Here is a 23290-nt window from a genome sequence, read left to right as displayed (position 1 = left end):
CCCCGGACACACGCTCCGTCCGCACCGCCCACTCTCCGCGCCCACTCCCGCCCGGCCCGTCTCCCAGGGACACACGCCCAAACACGGACGAGACTGACTCAGGGCCGAGGCCCGCAGACGACAGTCTTAACCTTCGTATTCTCCCCAATTTCCACACTTCGACAGAGAGTTCTCTAACTGTTCTCAGGAAACAGACAGCGCCGTATCCAAGAGACTGGCCGGCGCCCCAAAAAGTCCAGTAGCCACAGTCGCGCGGGGTATGACGGGGCGGGGGCGGGGTTCCGCAGGGTATGACGGGCCTGGGGGCGGGGCGCGGCGCGGCGCAGCCCGGGGCGCGCGAGCGGCCCGCGGGAAGGACAGCCGTGCGCGCCCCGGAGCCGGGTCCGGGTGGGCTGCGGTCCGCGCGCCGCCGCGCTGTCCTGTTGGAGGAGGGAGGGGCTGGCGCAGCTATGTTCGTGGCGCGCAGCATCGCGGCGGACCACAAAGATCTCATCCACGATGTGTCTTTCGACTTCCACGGACGGCGGATGGCCACCTGCTCCAGTGACCAGAGCGTCAAGGTGCGCGCGGGGCCGAGCCCGGAGGGGGGCGGGAGCGTGCGCGGCCCGCTGTCCGAGCGGAGGGGCGCGGGGAGAGTGGATTCCTCTCGACTTGAGGCGCGCTGCGGGCACGAGGTCCGGAGCCCAGGCCGATTGGCGGGCACCCTCCTCCTCGCTATTGTGGAGTCAACGCCGCCTGGGCCGCCTCCGCGCGGCTGCGGGGGCGTGCGTGCGTCACGGCGGCGTGCGCGCTCCTGCCGCGGGGGAGGCTGGGCGCGCGGGTCAGTCCGACTCTGCAGGGCCGCCCGGCTGGGCCCAAGGCGCCATGGCACCGCTCCTCGTTGGTCAGGCTGGGGCCCGGGTCGCGGGGGCGCCGGCACAGTGGGTGGGGTGAGCCGGCCCCCGAGCACCTCGGCTCCTCCATCCGGAGCGGGGCCCCGGGACCCCTCCCCGCCGTCCGCCCGCTCCTTACAGACGTGCCGCAGGGGCGCCGCGCGGCCGGTCTGCTCCGTACGCGACGTCCTCGCAGGCGGGTCGGAATCCACTTCCCGGGCTGCAAGTGTTGCGAGGCCCAGGTTTTCTCGCTCGCCCCGCCGTGGGAGTGTCGCAATAATAAGCGTCCGTTAACCGAGTGGGTTTCGTTATCCGCGTAGAGCTCAGCCTCCAAGTCACTAGGACTTAGTGGGTCGTCTAGTACGGAGCTTTTGTCTGTCGTGGTGTTGCAGTGAAAATCTTCATTAATACAGCTTTTTATGTTTTCTGGATGATTTCCATAGGCTCATTCCAGTAGAGAAATTAGTGAATATTTTAAAAGCTTTTGAGAGTAATAAGCAAATTACCTTTTTGCAGGTTGTACTATGTTACAACTGCCGGTGAAGAGTATCAGTGTGATAATTGTCCGTGTCGGGCATTATCATCGCAGTTTTTTTTTCTTTAATTATTTTTTATTGTGGTAAGGTACACGTAACAAAATTTACCACCTTAACCGTTTTTAAGCGTATAGCTCGGTGGTATTAAGTGTGTTCATATCTTTGCATCCATCTCCAGAACCTTCTCATTTCGCACTGTCCCCGTTAAACATAACTAGCCGGTCCCTCCGGCCCCCGCCCCTGGCAGCCACCCTTGTACTTTCTGTCTCTGAATTTGGTTATTCTAGCGGCCTCATATAAGTGGGATCTTACAGGATTTGTCTTTTTTTGTGACTGGCTGATTTCACTTAGGATAATGTTTTGAAGTTCATACATGTAGCATAGGTCATAATTTCCTTCCTGAAAAAGGGAATGTTTAAACTTAAAAACTTTTTTAAAGGGCCAAAAATATATATTGCATATACTGCATTTTACTTATCACTCATCTGTCAGTGAAGTTGCGTTTCTTCTACATTTTAGTTGTGAATAATGCTGGTATAAATGTGGGTGAACAAATATCTCCTTGAGGCCCTGCTTTCAACTCTTTGGGGTGCAGACCCAGAAGTGGAATTGCTGGATCACATGGCAATTCTATTTTTATATGAAGTTTTTTGAGGAGCCACCATACTGTTTATCATTACTTTTTTTTAAGACAGGTTAAAGTGTCACGTTGTTATTGTAATCTGTATTTTTTGTTGGTAGTAATGTTCAGTGTTTTTGTTTGTTATATATACAGTTGATCCTCATTGTTTGCAAATTTTGTATTTGTGAATTTGCTTATTCTTTAAAATTTATTTGTAACCCCAAAATCAGTGCTCATGGTTGTTTGTTGACATGAGCTGGGTGGCAAAAAAATTAGAGTTGTCGGATGTGCGTTCCCAGCTGAGGTTGGACGGGTGACACTCTGCCTTATGATTCAGGCTTTCATAATGTAAACAAGCATCCTTCTCATTGTCTATTTAGTGTCACGTTTTTCACATTTTTGTTCTTTTTTTGGTGATTTCCACTGTCTGAAGTGGTCCCCAAGTGTAGTGCTGCATAGAGTTCCCACAAACAAGAAGGCTGTGATGTGCCCTATGGAGAAAGTGTGTGCTAGGGAAGCTTCATTCAGATGTGAGTTATGCTGCTGTTGGCAGTGAGTTCAGTGTTATTGAATCAATAATGTATACCAAATAAGGTGTTTTTAAACATACACACATAAAACAAGGTTATGTATCGATTGGTTGACAAATATATTGTGGCGAGAGGCTCCTGTGAATCTCACCTGTCAATATTTTCCCCAGGAGGAGTGGTTTGGTATTCGCCAATTCACTGCTTACAGTGGCATTCTAGGACATAACTAGGACATAATGGCTATAAGTAACCAGACTGGACTGTAACTGATATTGTCTCCATTAACTAGTAGAGCACAGGTTCCTTGACCCCAGTGCTTAGCACAGGGCCTGACATATCCAAGTTTCTCAATAAATATTTTGTTGAATGAGTGAATGTTTACTTACTGGTTGTATTCTTTTGTGAATTTATGTTCCCCTCCTTTGCCCTCGTACTAACTAATGTTAATGTTTTTCATATTAATTTGTAGGAATTCTTGGTATAAAATATCTATTTTCTTACAGGTCTGGGATAAAAGTGAAAGTGGGGATTGGCATTGCACTGCTAGCTGGAAGGTTAGTATTTATTTTTACAGTGATTTGAAAGAATTGAAACATTTACTATTTGGTAGCATTAGTGACTTGCTGTTCAGCTTTGAGAGAATTGTAAAATTTATATCTTTTACTTACATTTTTTTCATTATTAAAGTAACAAATACACTTCAGAAAATTTAATAAGAACATTTGAAATTCTGTATCATTCTAACCTAATTATTTTTTGCATCTCAGTATTTCTTACCTTTTTCCTTTATATATTTTTTAATAGTTGTGATGTTTTATACATAATTTTATTTCTTGCATTTTAGAAAAATAACTTTACTCAGGTAGATTTTTATGTATCTTGAGAATCATCAATTTTAAATGTACAGTTCAACGAGTGTTAGTAAATTTACACAGTTATGCAACCATAACCACAATCTAGTTTTAGAACACTTCCATCAACCCTGAGGTTTCCCTTGTGCCTTTTGGGGTCAGTCCTCGTTCCCTCTTAAGCCCCAAGCAACCACTGAACTGTTTGTATAGTTTTACTTTTTCTAGACATTTCATATAAATGGAATTCTACAATATGTAGTTCTTTGTTTCTGCCTACTTTCCTTAGCTTGTTTTTGAGGTTCATCCATGTTGTGGCATGTGTCAGTGGTTCGATCCTTTGTAATGCTGAGTAGTATTCCCTTGTATAGATAAAGCCACATTTTATTTATTCATTCACTATTTGATGGACAATTTGATTGTTTTTAGTTTTTGGCACTTATGAATAATGCTGTTATGAACATGCCATACAAGTCTTTGTGTAGACAAACATTTTCGATTCTCTTAGATATGTAGGAATAGAATTGCTGGGCTGTGTATTTTTTTTTTTTTTAATTTTATTTATTTATTTATTTACTTATTTATTTATTTATTTATTTATTTATGACTGTGTTGGGTTTTCGTTTCTGTGCGAGGGCTTTCTCTAGTTGTGGCAAGCGGGGGCCACTCTTCATCGCGGTGCGCGGGCCTCTCACTATCGCGGCCTCTCTTGTTGCGGAGCACAGGCTCCAGACGCGCAGGCTCAGTAACTGTGGCTCACGGGCCTAGCTGCTCTGCGGCATGTGGGATCTTCCTAGACCAGGTCTCAAACCCGTGTCTCCTGCATTAGGCAGATTCTCAACCACTGCGCCACCAGGGAAGCCCTGTGTATGTTTTAACTTTCTTGAAAACTGCCAGACTCTTTTCCAGAGTGCCTGTACCATTTTATATTCCACCAGCAATGTATGAGGGTTCCAGTCTGTCTTTTTTTTTTTTTTAAATGTTAACATTCTTTTTAAAATTAGTTAATTAATTAATTAATTTATTTTTAGCTGTGTTGCGTCTTTGTTTCTGTGCGAGGGCTTTCTCTAGTTGTGGCGAGCGGGGGCCACTCTTCATCGCGGTGCGCGGGCCTCTCACTATCGCGGCCTCTCTTGTTGCGGAGCACAGGCTTCAGACGCGCAGGCTCAGTAGTTGTGGCTCACGGGCCTAGTTGCTCCGTGGCATGTGGGATCTTCCCAGACCAGCGCTCGAACCCGTGTCCCCTGCATTGGCAGGCAGAGTCTCAACCGCTGCGCCACCAGGGAAGGCCCAGTCTGTCTTTTTGATTATAGCCATCTTAGTGGGTGTGAAGTGGTGTCTCACTGGGTTTCAATTTGTATGCCCTTAATGATTAATTATGTTGATAGTGTTTTCATGTGCGTATTTGCCATTCATTTATCTTTTTTTAAAAAAATTTATTTATTTATTCATATTTATTTTTGGTTGTGTTGGGTCTTCGTTTCTGTGCAAGGGCTTTCTCTAGTTGCGACGAGCGGGGGCCACTCTTCATTGCGGTGCGCAGGCCTCTCACTATTGCGGCCTCTCTTGTTGCGGAGCACAGGCTCCAGACGCGCAGGCTCAGTAGTTGTGGCTCACGGGCTCAGTTGCTCCGCGGCATGTGGGATCCTCCCAGACCAGGGCCCGAACCCGTGTCCCCCGCACTGGCAGGCAGACTCTCAACCACTGCGTCACCAGGGAAGCCCCATTTATCTTCTTTGGTGAAGTGTCTATTTAAATCTTTTGTCCTCTCCCCTTTTTTTAAATTGAGGTGAGAGTCACACAACATAAAATTAGCCATTTCAAGTAAACAAATAAATGTGAATGCATTTATTACATTCACAATGTTGTACAATTACTACCTCTGTCTAGTGCCAAAACTTATTTTTATCACTCCAAAAGGAGACTCGTATTTCTTGCTTTTTAGTTTAACAACATGTTTCATAAGTACTTTGGTTTGTTTTTAAACATAACTATAGCAACAAAACATAAATATAACAACAAATATACCCTATTTTGTTTAGCTGATGGATATTTAAGTTGTTTCCTTTTTATTGTGATGAACACCTTTGTGCAATCCTTATTCTTTAGTTAGATTGTGCTTTACTGGGAATCTAACATTTAGCAGAATCTCAGTGCCCTAGTGCATCTTTTACTTAATAGCCTGTAAAAATAAGAAAGGTGAAATGAAAAAGACTGGACAGAACAAAGGATAAAAAATAAGGGTGCAGGGGCTTCCCTGGTGGTCCAGTGGTTAAGACTCCGTGCTTCCACTGCAGGGGGCATGGGTTCAATCCCTGGTCGGGGAACGAAGATCCTGCATGCCGCATGGCACGGCCAAAAAAAAAAGGGGGGTGTGCCAAGTTTACCATTGGATGATGACACTGTTACCATGTAGAAATTATTGGATTATGAAAGTGTTCTGAGATTATTGAGTATAAAAGTGTTAGATGTACAGAAGCTTGAAACAGATTTTGTAAACATCCATTGGTGGACTGGTGCTTATTGTCATACAGTATTTTTACTGGAAAGCACAAATGAATTCTGTTGATGTGAAATGCTTTAAGACTTTTCTGCCTTTTTTTTTTTTGTCAACAAAAAAGAGTTGGATTATAGTAATTTGAACTAATTTGACATTTTTCATCTATAAAGATAATACTATTGAGCTTTAAATTATTTCCTCAGAATACAAGGATTTGGACTTCTCTATATTTGTTCTCATTGCCTCTTTTCTTAGAATAGTCCATTGTCTAGCCAGACATCAGAATCATTTAAGCATTTTGTTGCTATGGTTTCTTATACTGTCAGGCTTTTGAAGCATATAATTTTGATTACTCTTATTTATCAGGTGGATGTTTCCTATAGAGGAAATTTGCAAGTAAAAAAAACACAAAACAGTAGACTGATAGAATCTCTGTTTAAAAGCTTTGTTAGGCTAAACTCTGAACCAAGTCTCCAACTATTATTAGCAGTGAAAGAGGTCAACTTTATCCAGCTGGATTTTTCTTTATTAGTAAAATGTTAGAAGAATTTGACTCTAGAAGGGCTGCAATCCTAAATATAGAGTATCTTCTAAACGTTAAAAGTGCTAGAATTGAACTTTTTATTGGCTGTGCTGCACAACATGCGGGATCTTAGTTCCCGGGCCAGGGATCAAACCCATGCCCCCTGAAGTGGAAGCGTGGAGTCCTAACCACTGGACCACCAGGGAATTCCCTAGAATTTAACTTTTTAAATGTTAAGTTGAATAGCTTTCTCCTTTTGTTGAAGTAAAAATATCTGTATTCTGTTTCTTCAAGTGACTCAACTCAGCTTTTTTCATTTTTTGCTTTTTTAATTCCTCAGACACATAGTGGATCTGTGTGGCGTGTGACATGGGCCCATCCTGAATTCGGACAGGTTTTGGCTTCCTGTTCTTTTGACCGAACAGCTGCTGTCTGGGAAGAAATAGTAGGAGAATCAAATGATAAACTGCGTGGACAGAGCCATTGGGTGAGACATTTGTTAGCGGTGGGTTGGTGGGTGGGGGACATGAGCACCCGAGGAGCCGTGGTCTTTCCAAGAACACTTCGGGGTGCTAAGATTTTCAGTCCCACCCTCCCTGACCTCCGGGGAGGAGAGAGGGGCTGGGGATTGATGTAATCACCAATAGCCAATGAGGTAGTCATTCACCCCTGTGTAATGATGTCTCCATAAAACCCCTAAAGCAGCTGTCCTCAACCCTTTTGGCACCAGGGACCCGTGTGGAAGAGAGTTTTTCCACGGGGAGGGCAAAGGGGGATGGTTTCGGGATGATTCAAGCGCATTACATTTATTGTGCACTTTATTTCTATTATTATTACATTGTAATAATAAAATAATGAAATAATTATACAACTCAGCATAATACTGACAGGAGGCAGAGCTCAGGTGGTAATGTGAGCAACGGAGAGCGGTTGTAAATACAGATGAAGCTTCACTCGCTTGCCTGCTGCTCACCTCCTGCTGTGTGCCCCGGTTCCTAACAGGCCACGGACCGGTACTGGTCCGTGGCCCAGGGGTTGGGGACCCCTGCCCTAGAGGACAGGGTTCGGAGGCTTCTGGGCTGGTGAACACCTGGAGATTTGGGGAGAGTGGTGCCTGGAGGGGGTGTGGAAGCTCCACACCTGTCCCCTGCCTTGGGGACCTGTCCCCAGCCTGTGCGTCTCTTCCATGTGACTGTCCCTGAGTTACACCAGTCAGTCAGAAGCACAGGTAACAACCTGGGTTTTCGACTGGCATCTGAAGAAGGGTGTCTTGTGGGACTGAACTCTGAACTCGTGGAATCTGATGCTATCTCCGGGTAGTTAGTGTCAAAATTGAGTTGAATTCTCCTTGGACACCCTGCTGGTGTCAGAATTGTCTGCTGGGGTGGGGAACAGCCTCTACCCCCTACCCCCACCGGAATTGGAATTGTTACCAGAACCTTTTACTTCTTTAGGGAAATGTCTCTTCAAGTCCTTTGCCCATTTTGTTGTTGTTGAGTTGTAGGTAGGGGTTCTTTATGTATTCTGGATATTAATTCCTTAAGAGATACATGATTTCCAAATATTTCCTCCCATTCTGTGATTTGCCTTTTCACTCTCTTGATAGTGTCCTTAGGTGCACAAAATTTTCATGAAGTCCGGTTTATTTTTTTCTTTTGTTTCCTTGTGTTTTTGGTATCATAAATCATAGACAGATTCACTGTCATGGAGACTTTTCCCCTAAGTTTTCTTTTAAGAGTGTTGTAGTTTTAGTTCTCATGTTTAGGTCTTTGATTCATATTGAGTTAATGTTTGTACATGATATAAGGTAAGTATCTAACTTCATTCTTTTACGTGTCAATATCCAGTTTTCCTAACACCTTTTATTGAAAAGATTGTCTTTTCCCCATTGAATGGTCTTGACATCCTTGTTGAAAATCAAGTGACCATATATGGAGAGTTTATTTCTGGACTCTATTCCATTGGTGTCTGTCTGTTCTTAGGCCATAACGCACTGTTTTAATTACTGTAGGTTTGTAGCTTGCATACTATTCATATTGTTTGACTTTTTTTTTGTTTTTGAATGATGGAAGGGGTTGGCCTCATTGCCTTTGCACCGGGGCCTTCCTCAGGCAAACAGTTGCTTAAGGGCAGGGGCGCAGAGACATTTCTTGAATAGAAAGGATTTTTCTAGCAGTCAGTCTGAGATCGATCAGTTAGCATAGTATAGGTTGGGTTTAGGAGTGGTGGCATAGAAAGGATTTTTCTTCGAACTTAATTATTTGTCTTTAGTTAAATCCACTGTCATTAATGCATTCAATATTTCAACATTTGTGTTATTATTCAGTGGTGTTTTTAGACAAAAGTTTGCAAAGATGCTGTGCTATCTTTGAAGTTTGATATTCTTTTGATATTCAGACACCTTAAGATGTATTTTAGTAACCATAGACAGTAAACTCTTTTTTAAAAAATTATTTATTTATTTATTTATTTATTTATGGCTGTGTTGGGTCTTAGTTTCTGTGCGAGGGCTTTCTCTAGTTGCGGCAAGTGGGGGCCACTCTTCATCGCGGTGCGCGGGCCTCTCACCATCGCGGCCTCTCTTGTTGCGGAGCACAGGCTCCAGACGCGCAGGCTCAGTAATTGTGGTTCACGGGCCTAGTTGCTCCGCGGCATGTGGGATCTTCCCAGACCAGGGCTCGAACCCGTGTCCCCTGCATTGGCAGGCAGATTCTCAACCACTGCGCCACCAGGGAAGCCCACCATAGACAGTAAACTCTTGATTTCTAAATTTTGTTGACATTTTCAGTCAAAAATCATCTCATCTAGGTGCCAGACAGTAACTGGTACATGCTATGCTGGGATTCTCTAATTACCAGAATGCCAGCCTCGTACCATTTACTTGGTCTCTTTTAAAAGTGGATGGTAGCGGTCTGAGTAGGACTAACACTTACACTTGATGGAAGAAGTTTCACACCCTCCATTCTGTTGTTAAAGAATCTGAATTCTTTTACTTTGCGGCTTGCGGCCTGCTTTGTATGACAAAACTGCCCATATGAAAATTCTAACACTTTCTGGTTTACTGACCTATCTGCTTAAGAAGAGAGTACTTACCTAATTTAATAAAGTTAGATTTCGTAAGGCCTTCTTTCTTCTGCCATAGAGGGAGTAATTGATTATAGGTCACTGGTTTGTTACTGATTGCTAGCTGTGTATGTGGTATTTTGCTAAGTGCTTTAGAGGAAATTGAGGCCCACACAGGTTTTGAATACCTTATTCAAGGTTATATACCTAGTAAGTGGCAGAGGAGTTCTGTGTGATTTCAGAGCCTGTGTTCTTTCCACTCTGCCATCCTTTTTTTTTGTTTTTAATTAATTTATTTATTTTAAGATTTAATTTAATTTTTAAAAATTTTTGGCTGTGTTGGGTCTTTGTTGCTGCGCGAGGGCTTTCTCTAGTTGTGGTGAGCAGGGCTACTCTTCCTTGTGGTGTGCAGGCTTAGTTGCTCCACGGCGTGTGGGATCTTCCCAGACTAGGGATCGAACCCGTATCCCCTGCATTGGCAGGTGGGTTCTTATCCACTGCGCCACCAGGGAAGTCCCTGTATTTAATTTAAATTGTTAATTTTTTTTCAGGTCAAGAGGACAACGCTAGTGGACAGCAGAACATCCGTTACCGACGTGAAATTTGCTCCTAAGCATATGGGTCTTATGTTAGCAACCTGTTCAGCGGATGGTATAGTCAGAATCTATGAGGCACCGGACGTCATGAATCTCAGCCAGTGGTCTCTGCAACATGAGATCTCATGCAAGCTAAGCTGTAGCTGTATTTCTTGGAACCCTTCAAGGTATGCTTACACAGCAATCCTCTGGTGATATAAGCCTAGTAATTATTACACTTAGCATCAGATGGTTTATTTTTTTGAATATGCTTTTCGTAAGTAGTCTTGTTCATTATTTTTAAAAATGTATATTATGTATAATAAAAATTCTCTCTTCTCCACCCTGTCATGTGTCTTATACCCCTATTTCTACTCCACAGAAGAAGCCAACCACTGTAAATATTCTGGTGCGCCTTCTGGACTTTTTCCATGCATATACAAATAAATATTTAATAACAAATATTTAATTTGTGTGTTTATAAACACACAAATGTATGCAAATACAGGTATATGCTATCATGTACAAGTGGACACAAAACACACACACATGTTTAGACATAACATTTTCCTTTCATGCAATTTGCCTTTTTCACTTACAGATACATCATGGGCATTTTCCCATGTGTTAGTGTAACTAGTCCTTCCTAACTCCTTTAACTGCTGTGTAGAGTGTGATTCTAAGACTGTATCATAGTTGATTTTTATTAAACTGTTTTTAAAATTAAAAGAGTAATGAGTCACCTGATAAAAAAATTCAAATAATCTAGAAGAGTACAAAATGAGAGGTAAAAGTTCCCTTACCCCCTAAAAACAAATGCTGTTAGTAGTTTTGTTTTTAGATTTTAATTCTGGTAGTCACTATTTTATTTTTAAATGATTTATTTATACCTTTGGTTCTTGCTGTGTTATCTTTAGACAGTATTTATACTCATTCTGTGAAAGATGACTTTAGCACATTTACAAAGCTTTCCACTTGTCAAGGTATGACAAGATATTTTATTTGTGGAAGTGTTAATAGTTGTTTAGTTATATTCGTAATTATCTTAATTTCAAATATTTATTTCTCTAGTGATTTATCAATTTAGACTATATTGACTCACCTCTTTTTTTTTTTAATTAATTAATTAATTTATTTATTTATGGCTGTGTTGGGTCTTCGTTTCTGTGCGAGGGCTTTCTCTAGTTGTGGCAAGCGGGAGCCACTTTTCATCGCGGTGCGCAGGCCTCTCACTATCACGGCCTCTCTTGTTGCAGAGCACAGGCTCCAGACGTGCAAGCTCAGTAATTGTGGCCCACGGGCCCAACCGCTCCGCGGCATGTGGGATCCTCCCAGACCAGGGCTCGAACCCGTGTCCCCTGCATTGGCAGGCAGATTCTCAACCACTGCACCACCAGGGAAGCCCCTCACTTCTCTCTTAAAAAAAGGGGAAATTAGCTTTTTTTTGCTTCTACCACACATCCACCCTCCCATTTCCTAATATTTTGTTATATTGCTTATACAGTGACAAGATTTACAATGTTTGTATTTACGTTTTGTAAACATTTAATGATGTTGTTATATGTGTTAAGTACACATATAAGTACTTTGTCTTTTGACTACAAGTTGATTCTAAATACTAAGTCGCAACCAAATTCATAAGACTAGATTATGTAAATATTCATTACAGACGCAAATGTAAACTATTTCATGAAAACTGTTGTTCACACAGAGTAATATGGCATTAACTCCTGATGGGTGCTCTTTTCTCTTTACTGATTCCTTTACTTCTGGGTTATACTTGGCTGTCACAATTTTCATATCACGAGTTGCCTTTGGATTTTTTGTTTTCATTTTGGTCGCATACCTCTTAAAGTAACTTTTTTTCCTATATGGGATGGATGGCAAACTTTCTGAATTCCAGCATACCCAAAAATGTCTTAATTTTTCTCCATGCTTAATTGTAGTTTGGCTAGTTTTAGAACTTCGGCCAAGTTCCAGATGTAAGAATTTCAAAGTACTGTTCTTGAATCTTTTAAACTTTAGGTGGTGAGATGTCTGAGGTCAGTCTGATACTGGATCTTTTGTAGGTAGCCTAGTCTTTCTGGAAGATTTTAGGATTTTGTCTTACTACTTTGAGTTGCAAGTATATTCTCCGAGTTTGTGGTTTGTCATTTTGACACTATCATGACTTTTGATAGTCTGCAGAAAGTTCTGAATTTTAATATAGCCACACTTAACAGTCTTTCTATATTTGTTATAGTGCTTTTTGTTTTTTTATTTGAGAAATTCTTCCCCACCTTGATGTTGTTAAGTGTATTCTGAAAGGTTTTTGGTTTTGCCTTTCACACTTGGGTCATTAAAACTCCTGGAATTGCATTGTATAGTTTAAGGTAGTAGAATTCTAAAATTTATATACCAGGATGTTTCCAGGTATTTTTTCTTTTAAAACATTTTTCTGTTAGGGAAGATTTCAAATATACTAAAAGTATAATAGTCAGAGCCTCACATATCCATCACCCAGCTAGAATAATTCAAAGCTACTCGTTTAATCTGTATATGCCTCCCCACCTTCACAAACAAAACAAAACAAAACAAAAAAAAATGGATTATTTTGAAGTAAATCCAGACATACACTATTAGATGTTGGTCTTTTTTGAATTCATCCTGCTTGATGCTTAGTGGTCCCTTTTAAGGTGAAGGTTCTTGTCTCAGATTGGGGATATTTTAGGATTCTTTGATAATTTATCCTTCTGTTTTCTCGATTCTGTCCTTCTGGAATTCATCTTTGATTATTCTTGGATTTACTCTCTATTTCTTTAAAATTGTTTGGAGATTTACTACTCTGTCTTCCAGATCTCCAGCTTGTTCTTCAGGTGTACATTTTATACCATCCAGTGATGTTGGGGGTTGGGGGGAGTGGCAATCATTTTTAATTGTTAAGAAGTCTTTCTTTTTCTCTGATAACTCCTTTTTTATGCCAGTCAGTTTTTGTTACATGGATACACATTTCTCTGAGGATCCTAATTAAAATTTTTAAAAATTTTATGTTTTTTGATTTACAGTCAAGCCTTCTTTTTTGCAGTAGTTGTGTTCTATCAAGTCGCTATGAACACTGAATTAGCTAATACTGAACCACCCCTCCCAGGGGAAATACAGGATTAGGTGCCACCAGCCTCTGATCACATTTTTGTTAACTGATCAATACTCAACCTTGTTTTATGTGTATTTCTGTCTAAAGACACCTTATTTGGTATATATTCATTAACACTGAATCCAGCCAACAACACTAACTCACACCTGAATGCAGCTTTTATCTAACAGAGGTATTTTCTCCATAAGGCACATCATGACCTTCTTGCTAAACTTAGGAACACAAGGCAGCACTTCAGCACTGCACTTGGGGGCCATTTTAAACAGCGAAATCATCAACACAACAAAAATGCAGAAAACGTGATGGTAAATAGAGTGCAAAACAGACACTGGTTTTTCAGCATGAAGCTGAAACAGGAAGGCCCATGAGTGCCCCAAGTATTGGATTTTTGGTTTTGCAAATAAATTTTAGCAAGTAGGTCAGTTTACAAATGTAGAATCTGCATATGATGTGGACTGTAGGCTGTTTTATATTTTCTCAAAGATCTATTTCCTCAAAGAACTGTTTGTATGCCTTGGTCTTTAACTGTCACACTCCTTGTTTTTGTCAAGTGCGTGTTAGTCTTTGCTCATGTATTTGTGTTTGTGAACAGGAGACTGTGATGGCTGCTAGAGAGAACTGGTGTTGGTATTTTTCTCCTGTTAGATGCTCTGTTTTCTTAACAGCTCATTCTCTTACTTAGGGGGTTAGCTGAGTTTTGACTAAGTAGGTGGAGTGGTTTGGCAGGGTTTCGTTGTAGGGCGACCAAGAGGGAGCTGGCAGGTGGGCATTACCCCCAAATTGCCAAAGTCAGGAGGTTTTGACTTGGGGGATAGAGCACTTTAATGTATTTTCTTCTTTCTTGTCCCTCTCCCTGCTGGCTTTGGAGTGCTACTTTATTTCAAGTTCATATCTCTCCTCTTATAAGTTCTAATCATCTCACTAGGATCTTTCCTCAGACTTTCTTTAGCCTAGAGCACAATCAGCTGCCAGCCATGGGGGTCTTCTGATTGCAGATTATTAAATGAATCAATTCATGATTGCCCCATTACTCATTACTATTGGTTGATTGATTCATTATTTACTTGCTTACTGATTAGAGGTTGGAGCTTCTAGAATTTCCTCCTTAATGATAGTTGTTGAGCTCTTTTTCCCTTAGCATTTTCACTGTCTGATCTCCTTTTGCTTCCTGGAATCCTCCAGATTTCATGATTTCTGATGGCACATTCTGATTTCTGCACTGTTACAGTGTTATTTTTTCATCATTTCCATGGAGGCGTAGGAAGGAGATGCAGGTGATCAGTCTCCTGTATTCAGTCAGAGAGTTTGAGTGTTTTGCTCACTGTTTAATTATGAGTCATATTTGGAAAATGGTTTAAATGTGATCATCTTATTTATGGATATACAAATGAGATAATCCTCAATTCAGGTTATCTGGATGTTTTATAATTTATTTTTTAGAATATTTAAAAAATTTATATTTTCAGTAATTTTAGATTATATTACTGTAAATGTACTTGCCCTTGCTCAAATAAATACATTTGTGGAACATTGAAAAAAGAAATTTTATGAGATATAGAAATTACTATAATTTACATCCCTTTGAATAGCCAAGAATTATAATAAGTAACTTGTAATTTTGTTTTATTACTATAGCACTTTGTAGTTTACCTGGTATTTTTCTTTTTTTTTTTTTAAATTAAAAAAAATGTTTATTTATTTGTGGCCGTGTTGGGTCTTAGTTGCAGCACTTGGGCTTCTCTCTAGTTGTGGCGCGCAGGCTCCAGAGCACGTGGGCTTAGTTGCCCCGAGGCATGTGGGATCTTAGTTCCCCGACCAGGGATCGAACCTGTGTCCCCTGCATTGGAAGGTGGATTCTTAACCACTTGACCGCCAGGGAAGTCCCTACCTGGTTTTTTCCTTATATTAGGTGATGTCATTATCAGAAGCTTTAGTAATAAACACCTAAACCTTTTTTTTTAAATTATCGCATTTTGTTTTCAGCTTTATGAAATTGGCAGATCACAATATCAAGATCAAAGGTTAAACAATACCTCTATGTCATGTTCATAGAGGTATTACTTAATCTGGATGGGGGAGGCAAAGGAAATCAATATCTAGGAAATTAGACATAGAAACGAAAAAAAATGATTCAACCTAGAGTCCACCTCAGTAGAGTTCACTCTCTTATTGCTTATCTTTTGCCTTTTTCAAAACGCAGTTGACCACAAATGAGTCTGGAGACTAGAGAATGACAGGCATGCCTTCCTGAGGGTGGTCTTTTTCTACTTTTCCTCCTCCATCGGGGTGGGGTTCTCTTTGTATGAAGCACGTAAAAATCTTTTTGCCATGAATTTGGTCACCACAAAATTACTTTTCATTCTATAGTTAATGACCAGATCTTTTAGAAAGAAAAATTCTAACGCCTCTTAGGTGTCTTTAAAAAAAAAAAAATCTGTTGACTGCTTGAAGCTTTTTGTTTTGGGAAAAAGACTACTTTCTATCTCAGCCATAAGAAAATGTGGTTGAAAACAAGGTGAAAGCCCGGTGTCCTCAGTCCCCAGGCTGAGACCTCAGGGGTACCCCTCCTGGGTGTGTGGTGCCGGGCGTGGCAGGGGTCTAGTCCGCAGTGACACGCTGACTGGTGGGTTGCATGGCTGCTGGATACATTTCTAATTCTCTGAACTAAATGTGCATTAATTTTATAATTATGTAAAACATCTTTTCCTTTCTAGCTCTCGTGCTCATTCCCCCATGATCGCTGTAGGAAGTGATGACAGCAGCCCAAACGCAATGGCCAAGGTTCAGATTTTTGAATATAATGAAAACACCAGGTCAGTACTGCTTTGGTTTAATTATTGTTCTGAATTGCATTTAATTTTTTTAAATGTTATTTCTTTATTCATTAACTCAGTTATGCATTATTCGTCACATATTTACTGATTTCCTATGATACGCTAAGTTCTCTGCTCTGGTAATATAAAATTGAGTGGTGTAGAGGAAAAGGTAATTGATCTCCCAGTATGTACCATCATGAAGGGAAAACAAAAAAAAAAAAGGTGAAAAATGGTGATGAATTTTATAAACTGGGAGAATCAGGATGTTAAGAGATTATGCCTAGGGGGAGGGGGCCAGGAAAGTTCATTCAAAAGGAGAGCCATAGAATGAGTAGAAGTTAGCCAGACAAAGAGGGCAAAACATTCCAGATGGAGAAAACTGCATGTGATGAGAGAGAGCCAATATATTTTCATTGTGCTTGGAACATAATAGGTAAAAAGGAGTGTGATGAGAAATCTGGAAGGCTTATACCTGCAAGACCTACTGTTCAACGTTTAATTTTTATCTTAAAGGTAATGTGAAGCTATTGAAAGACTTCTCAGTTGGAGAATAACAGGATCAGATGGTAGTTTAACACTCCTGAGGTGTGGAAATAGACTTTGGTGTAGCTTCCTTTATCATCACTTAAAAAACTCAATTCTTGCTGTTGTCAGCTTAACTTTTTTCTTTACACTCAAATCTTAGGAAATTCAGGTACCCTTTTTCTTAAAAAAGATGTTAATGGCTAACAAATCAAGATCTCATTCTAATTAAGGTTTAGTTACTCTGTTTTAAGCTAAACTTAAAAAAATTAAAGGAAGAAACCTGGGAGGTTATATTACATTCCTAGGGCTGTCAAAGCAAATTACTACAAACTGTTGGCTTAAAACAGATGTTTCTTTTCAGAGTTCTGGAGGCCAGAAATCTGAAATCAAAGTGTTGTCAGGGCTGTGCTGCTTTCAGACTCTTTCCTTGTCTCTTCCAGCTTCTGGAGGCTCCAGGAGTTCCGTGGCTGAGCTGCATCACTCCAATCTCTGCCTGTGTCTTCACATGGCTTCTCCTCTAATGTCTGTTTCTCTCTCATCCTGAGATCCTTAATTGTGTCTGCAAAGGCCCTTTTCTGATAGGTCACAGTCACAGTTTCTGGGGGTTGGGGCTGGACATATTATATACTGCAGAGATAAACACTACTTCATTGTGAGCAAGATGGAGAAAATGGAGATACCTAGACATGTGGATTTTTAAATTTTTCATTTCTGATAATTTTAATGTAAATTGTTTTTTCATTTAGGAAATATGCAAAAGCTGAAACCCTCCTGACAGTCACAGATCCTGTCCACGATATTGCCTTTGCTCCAAACTTGGGACGGTCTTTCCACATTCTCGCCATAGCAACCAAAGACGTGAGAATTTTTACATTAAAGCCTGTGAGGTGAGTTTTTGAAACAATTACTAATTTGAAAGTTCTCTTACCTCTTGCTTATTTTCATTTGTGGAGGAGAGTATAGAGGCAACAGTGATCTGAAGAATGGATTCTTTAATGAACATTTTATCTACAAATATATGACTTTTGGAAATAGGGAATTGAGTAAAGAGAGGAGATTTATGTTTTCTTAGTTGTGTTTTATTTAGGCAGGTACTAAAATGAATTGGATCCTCTGAATATAATTGCACTCTATAAATGTTTGAAGGAATGAGAGGTCTCAGTCTACTTAGGGAAAATTAAATTAGCACTGAGACATTCTTGTGAATAAGCTATTTAGCTTTAACTTTGGAATTGTGAGTTTCAGTTCTTTTTCTTTTCTTTTTTCCTTCTTCCTTCTCTCCTCCTATTCTTCCCTTCCTACTTTTTCCTTTTAAAATTAATCATTATCATCTCTTTTATTCCTCAACCTTTTGGGGGGAATAAAATCCTCTTTAGTCACTTAATATCTTTTATGTGGTAGGATCATGCGAGGTACTGGGGAGTCAAATGAAAGTGACATGGCCCATCTCTCAGTAAGCTACGGAGGTTGGGGGGTGGGTATGGATATGACATTGATATGGTGTGTATGTGAGACCATTTGTATTTTTTAATTTAGAACAGTGAGAGTGTGTGTGTGTGTGTGTGTGTACACTCAGAATTCCTCAGGAAAATTTTTTTATTAACAGGAAAGAACTTACTTCCTCTGGTGGGCCAACAAAATTTGAAATCCATATAGTGGCTCAGTTTGATAATCATAATTCTCAGGTCTGGCGAGTGAGTTGGAATATAACAGGGACAGTGCTGGCATCTTCAGGAGATGATGGCTGTGTCAGGTTGTGGAAAGGTAAGATTTCATTGGAGGAATTGTTGCTTTATGATGCTACTTTAGAATTTTCACTTAGAAATGTAAACTCTGAAGTATTTTGAAAAAAAATTATCTTTCTACAGTTACTTTTAAATTAATGTCTCATATTGTGTTGAATCTTTATCATTTTACCTAGTTCAAAGCAGTAATTGTCTGATTGAATTGTTTAAGTTTCCATGTGGAACAAAGTAAAACTAATTGTAACAGAATATACACTACCTCCAAAGATACCATTTGCTATGTGTGTAACTTGTGGGACTTCTCTACAAACTCAGGATATAGTCATCTCTTACTTGATAAACAATTGCTTTATCCAACAAGCCCTTAAGAGGAGAAAAATCCCATATCTTCCCCACTTCTTCTCTACAGCTCCCAAAAGTTAGAGAATCTTGAGGCCACTGATTCTAAAAGTTTCTTACAAATGCCAAGCAGAGAAGGCGGTCTGGACGGTGGACACTGACTGTGGGTGCTGTGGCGTGGTCTGCACTTCTCCACGGATGTTTATCCACTGACTCTGTGTACCACTGTAGTCGGTGGCGTCCCATCTTTAGGATCCGAAGTTACAGCTTCGTTCATTTCCCCTGAGGAGTTAACTGTTCCCAAACTGCAGTTTGGCTGAGTCTCCCATGGTCAGCTTTAGGCTGTGGTAGAACCAGCCCAGGTGTCCCTTTCCTCAGGGTCTTTGCTGCCCTGTCCTGCCTAACTTGGATTTCCTGGGCTCAGTGTCCGCAGTGACCAGTTTTGCATCCAAACAATTAGGCCAAGTTGGATAAGCCACTCAAACCCCAGAGGTTCTGTTACCTACATCCATGAGGACATGACTTGTACTTGCTTAACTGAGAAGGTGACTCCGTTACCCACACACTAGAACTGAAATTCATTATAATGAAGACAGAATTTTATTTTGATATTAACTTAATGTAATAATGTGGTAGCTTAGAGAATTGTCTCTGTTAATATTTATCTTGTAAGGAAAGGAAATGGGTGGTGAGAGCTTTGTTTTTAAATTAGTATTTCTTTAAAAACTTCAAAAAATAATTGTTAAAATTGAGATATATGTGTTTCATTTAAAAAAAATGTCTTTACCATTTAACCGGAGAGATATGTAGCCTGTAGGTCTCTTTTATTTCTTTAATTGTAGATTTGTGCCCTGGAACATAGGTGGTATTAGTCATGTTAATGAGTTTGACCATTTTCCTTTCAGCTAATTATATGGACAACTGGAAGTGCACTGGTATTCTGAAAGGTAATGGGAGCCCTGTCAATGGGAGCTCTCAGCAGGGAAACTCAAATCCTTCCCTAGGTTCAAATATCCCAAATCTTCAGAATTCATTAAATGGATCTTCTGCTGGCAGGTAGGCTGTTTTGTGAGAAAACTAGAAATTATCTTCTTTTTAAATCATTCTGGTAGCTATACTGAAGGTGTGTTATTTCATGAATTTTAAGATTGAATCAAGAAATTCACATGTAATTGTGGCACTAGAAGAGAAGGAGGCACTTTGGTAGCTCTGTATTTGGCTTATTACTTGGTCATAATATTTACAGGTAGGTTCTGAGGCTGTTAAACAAACTCAATTATATGCTGCAATTTAGTGGTCTTCCAGAAACATATATAACTTTGAAGTAATGAGATGAAGAGGAAGTTTGGGACAGTACTGAGGATCGTAGTCCCAGATGAGCATTAGTGTTGCTAGTGCTGATAGGGTGGCCTTTGAGTCAGGTTAAACTGAAATTTTAAATAAAACACACGAACTAAGGCTTTGTAAAAGTGAGTAAATTAAATGTTTTTTTGTGTGTGTTTAAAATTTTCATGGAGATTGTAAGAGGATATGGTAAATTCTGAGTTCTTGATTTTTAGAATTTTTAGTATATTTTAGATTCTCAGAGAATGTTTAATGTTATCTAAAGAGTTGTCCTTTTGTTTTCATATTCAAATTTCAAATGTGAATTTGTAAGGTAAAGTTATTTTAATATGCCTTTGTGAATAATTTGGAATACTATTTAGGAAACTTGAAAGCACAGCCTTAACAAACTGTCACGTGGTTGTCCTGTTGTCAACTTAAATGAAAGAAGAGAATTGTATTTTAAATTTCCTCAACTATTTTTATATTGTTATATTTTTATAAAGGAGTCCTGCTTTTTGATTTTAAGTATTTGCATGAAAACAATTTCAGGTTACCATAGAAGATATCAGATTATAAAGATTATTTCATGAAGCAAAGATACTAGTGTTAATTTTTTTAAAAAAATCTAGTTTTTGGTTGCCGCCTGTACTGCATATTTTCTTTTGTAAAGAGCTTTGAAGTTTTGATGTGTTCTTATTGTGCCAATAACCATGTGTGTTAGATCTGTGATGCATTTTCCCTTCTCCATTTGTATTATGTCCTTTAACAGAAAGCACAGCTGAGTACCAGCTAACTGGAGTAACTTTGCTGTTTTGCTGCTTGTTGCATGCACACAGGAATGGGAAGCAAGCTCCTTTTCCCCTTCCCCAGCGCCGTTTGACCTCTCCCAAGATACACCAACAGCCTGCTTACTACTAAACGCAGTCCAAAAGGCCTTTAAAAATACAGTGTATATCATTTTTTTGTGTGCTAGCCAGTTTATTGACATTATTTGAAACTTTTGAAATATAAATGGAGAGGCTTTTTGTTGAGACATTGTCACCAAAACAATTTTTTGAAATGTTTCTGAAACGAACATGGGTTTTAAAATTAAAGGATTGTTACCATCCTCATTGCTAGTTGGGAGGAGGGAAGATATCACTTTATTCCATCTGGAGACTATATATAGACTTATGTCTTTTATTTTCTAAAACAGTAAGCTAAAATGAATTTTTATAATTTTAATTTGAAGATTGAATATTTTTCATAAAGATTGTTTTGAGTGCTAATTTGTTTACCTTTTGTAGAATTGGTTTATACATGATATTATTCAGTACAACTCTGTTATTTCTTTGTAATGTTTAAAAAGTATTAGTGAAGGAGTGAGAGAAGTAGTAGTGAAAGTAACTTGACTGTACAGTTTGTAGCCAAACAACATTTGGTATTGCTTCATTTATAATTTAGAAGTAAAATGAAAACATCTTTGTAAGTTTTCAGTTCATATTCACTAAAGAGATAAATGTTTCTAATATGTGCTTGTATATTTTTATGGTGTGAATTCACGGCTTAAGGTTTCAAGTCAAAATTTAGAAACATACTATAAGAAGCAGATAAAACTCTGCTAAAATTGTGCATGCATGTTAACCTCCACATTCCATGTCCCAGGATTTTCTTAATTTTGTTGGCTGCTTCATTTAGTTCATATCCTCTGATGACAAAGCTATAAATCTTTTTTTGAGAAAATGCTAAAGTATTACGGGTAAGTTTTAAAATGGCAGAAGAATAACAATAGGACATATTTTTGAGCCCTTTTACTTATCAAAATTTTGTACTAATCTTTTTGCAGAAAAACATCTAAGTACATTCAAAGATTGTGTTTCTTCAAAAGTATGTTGCAATAGCTGGCCATACTATGTGAAAGTCTATCTGAATTGGTCCTGAGTATCATGTATGCACTAAAAAATGTGCTGCTGCTACAAGTGAAGTGTTGCTTAAAGAAAAAGCTTATTTGATTTGTAAATTACAGGAGAGCATCAATATGTTTCTCAGACTAGAAAATGTTTTAAATTATAAAATTATGTCTTTTTTGTAACATTCATACTGATAATTTTTTTTAACATTTTAAGTTTAACAGATTGTATTTTTTTCAAGTTTCTATACTTGCTTAAGTGAGCCTGATCTGAGTAAGGGTCTTGATTTTGCTATTATGTTCCGTTAGTTTTGGCATGAATATAGTAAAGCTTTTTTTTCTAGCATGTGTTTTTTCCTCTTTGGTTCTCTTTGTATTTACTACTTTTCTCTTTTTCTTCTGTTTTTTTCTTTTTTTTTTTTTTTTTTCTGTTGTTTTTGTTTTGTTTTGGTGTTTTGTTCCTGTCTTCATTGTTTCAGGTATTTCTTTCCCCCTCTGGATTCCCCACGGGCTGGATCGAGATGGTCCAGTTATGCCCAGCTCCTTCCTCCTCCTCCTCCTCCTCCTCCTCCTCTGATAGAGCACTCTTGCGATGCTGACACTGCCAGCCTCCAGTATCCTCACCCTCGCAGACGATCTCTCTCTCGGCCTCTTAATCCCTTACCTGAGAATGAAGGGGTTTAAAAAACACTGATTTAACACTTAAAGGCCTTATTCAAGTGCTTGTAAATGCTTTCATTCCTGGCTTTTTGTTTTTCTTCATTTTCTTTCAGAAGATTTTTCTAATTTAGGGTCTGTCTTGCATGTATTACAACCAGAACATGGTGTTTGGAACCTAAATGTGTTTGTGCTTCTGCATCAAAGGAATATTTGCTTCATTGGTTGATAACCTTTGATGAAATATGAGATGTGTACACACAACATTAACTGTGAGAGTTACACACAATAGCTGACTTCAAAGTGCCTGTTCTGTACATTTTATTTTGAACTGTTATGGCGTTAAGTTTCTTATGGTTTGTCATACTGGTTAATGTGAAAGCATATTGTTATAAAGTTAACTTTGCCTTTGAGACATAATAAAAAATGTTTTTGATTTTTACAGGCTAATGTTGCAACTGACTAGTTTGTAAAATAAATCATTCCTGTGTATAAAGCAGCAAAACATAATATGGACTGTTTGGTCTTTTTTTTTTTTTCTTTTAAAGGAAACTGCCTTTCACTACTTGGAATTATTGTTTAAAGCTTTTGTAATTATTCTCCAAGTAGATTATTTAATAAAATATATTTTTAAAGATATGAATCTGTTGCCATATAAAAATAGAATGTAGTTTATTTGATGGTTGGTAAAGCTTATTTATATCTCCTTAAAATATCATATTGCTAAAAAAAAAATCCAAACAATCAGAAATTAGGGGATGATCATGGCATTTATTTAGAAGGTAGAAAGTT

General features: G+C 39.2%; 1 protein-coding gene across 3 annotated transcripts; it reads left to right on the top strand.

Moving 5' to 3' along the window:
• Positions 1-304: 304 nt before the first annotated feature.
• Positions 305-23014, top strand: SEH1L (SEH1 like nucleoporin). Of its 3 annotated transcripts, none has more exons than XM_036823977.1 (9): positions 305-560; positions 3064-3114; positions 6772-6918; positions 10046-10257; positions 15917-16015; positions 17290-17430; positions 18150-18307; positions 19533-19683; positions 22321-23014. In XM_036823977.1, exons 1-9 carry the CDS (start codon positions 450-452, stop codon positions 22523-22525), a joined length of 1275 nt encoding a protein of 424 aa, XP_036679872.1. In that variant the 5' UTR covers positions 305-449; the 3' UTR covers positions 22526-23014. The 3 variants fall into 3 exon arrangements, with proteins under 3 accessions (XP_036679872.1, XP_036679873.1, XP_036679874.1); XM_036823978.1 differs by having other exon boundaries at positions 306-560; positions 20723-23008; XM_036823979.1 differs by lacking the exon at positions 305-560 and adding an exon at positions 590-1170.
• Positions 23015-23290: the final 276 nt, after the last annotated feature.

The sequence above is a fragment of the Balaenoptera musculus genome, chromosome 14 (genome assembly GCF_009873245.2).
Source record: "Balaenoptera musculus isolate JJ_BM4_2016_0621 chromosome 14, mBalMus1.pri.v3, whole genome shotgun sequence".
Lineage (NCBI taxonomy): Eukaryota > Metazoa > Chordata > Mammalia > Artiodactyla > Balaenopteridae > Balaenoptera > Balaenoptera musculus.
Note: the sequence above shows the minus strand (reverse complement) of the source record. Positions and strands in the feature narration are given on the sequence as shown.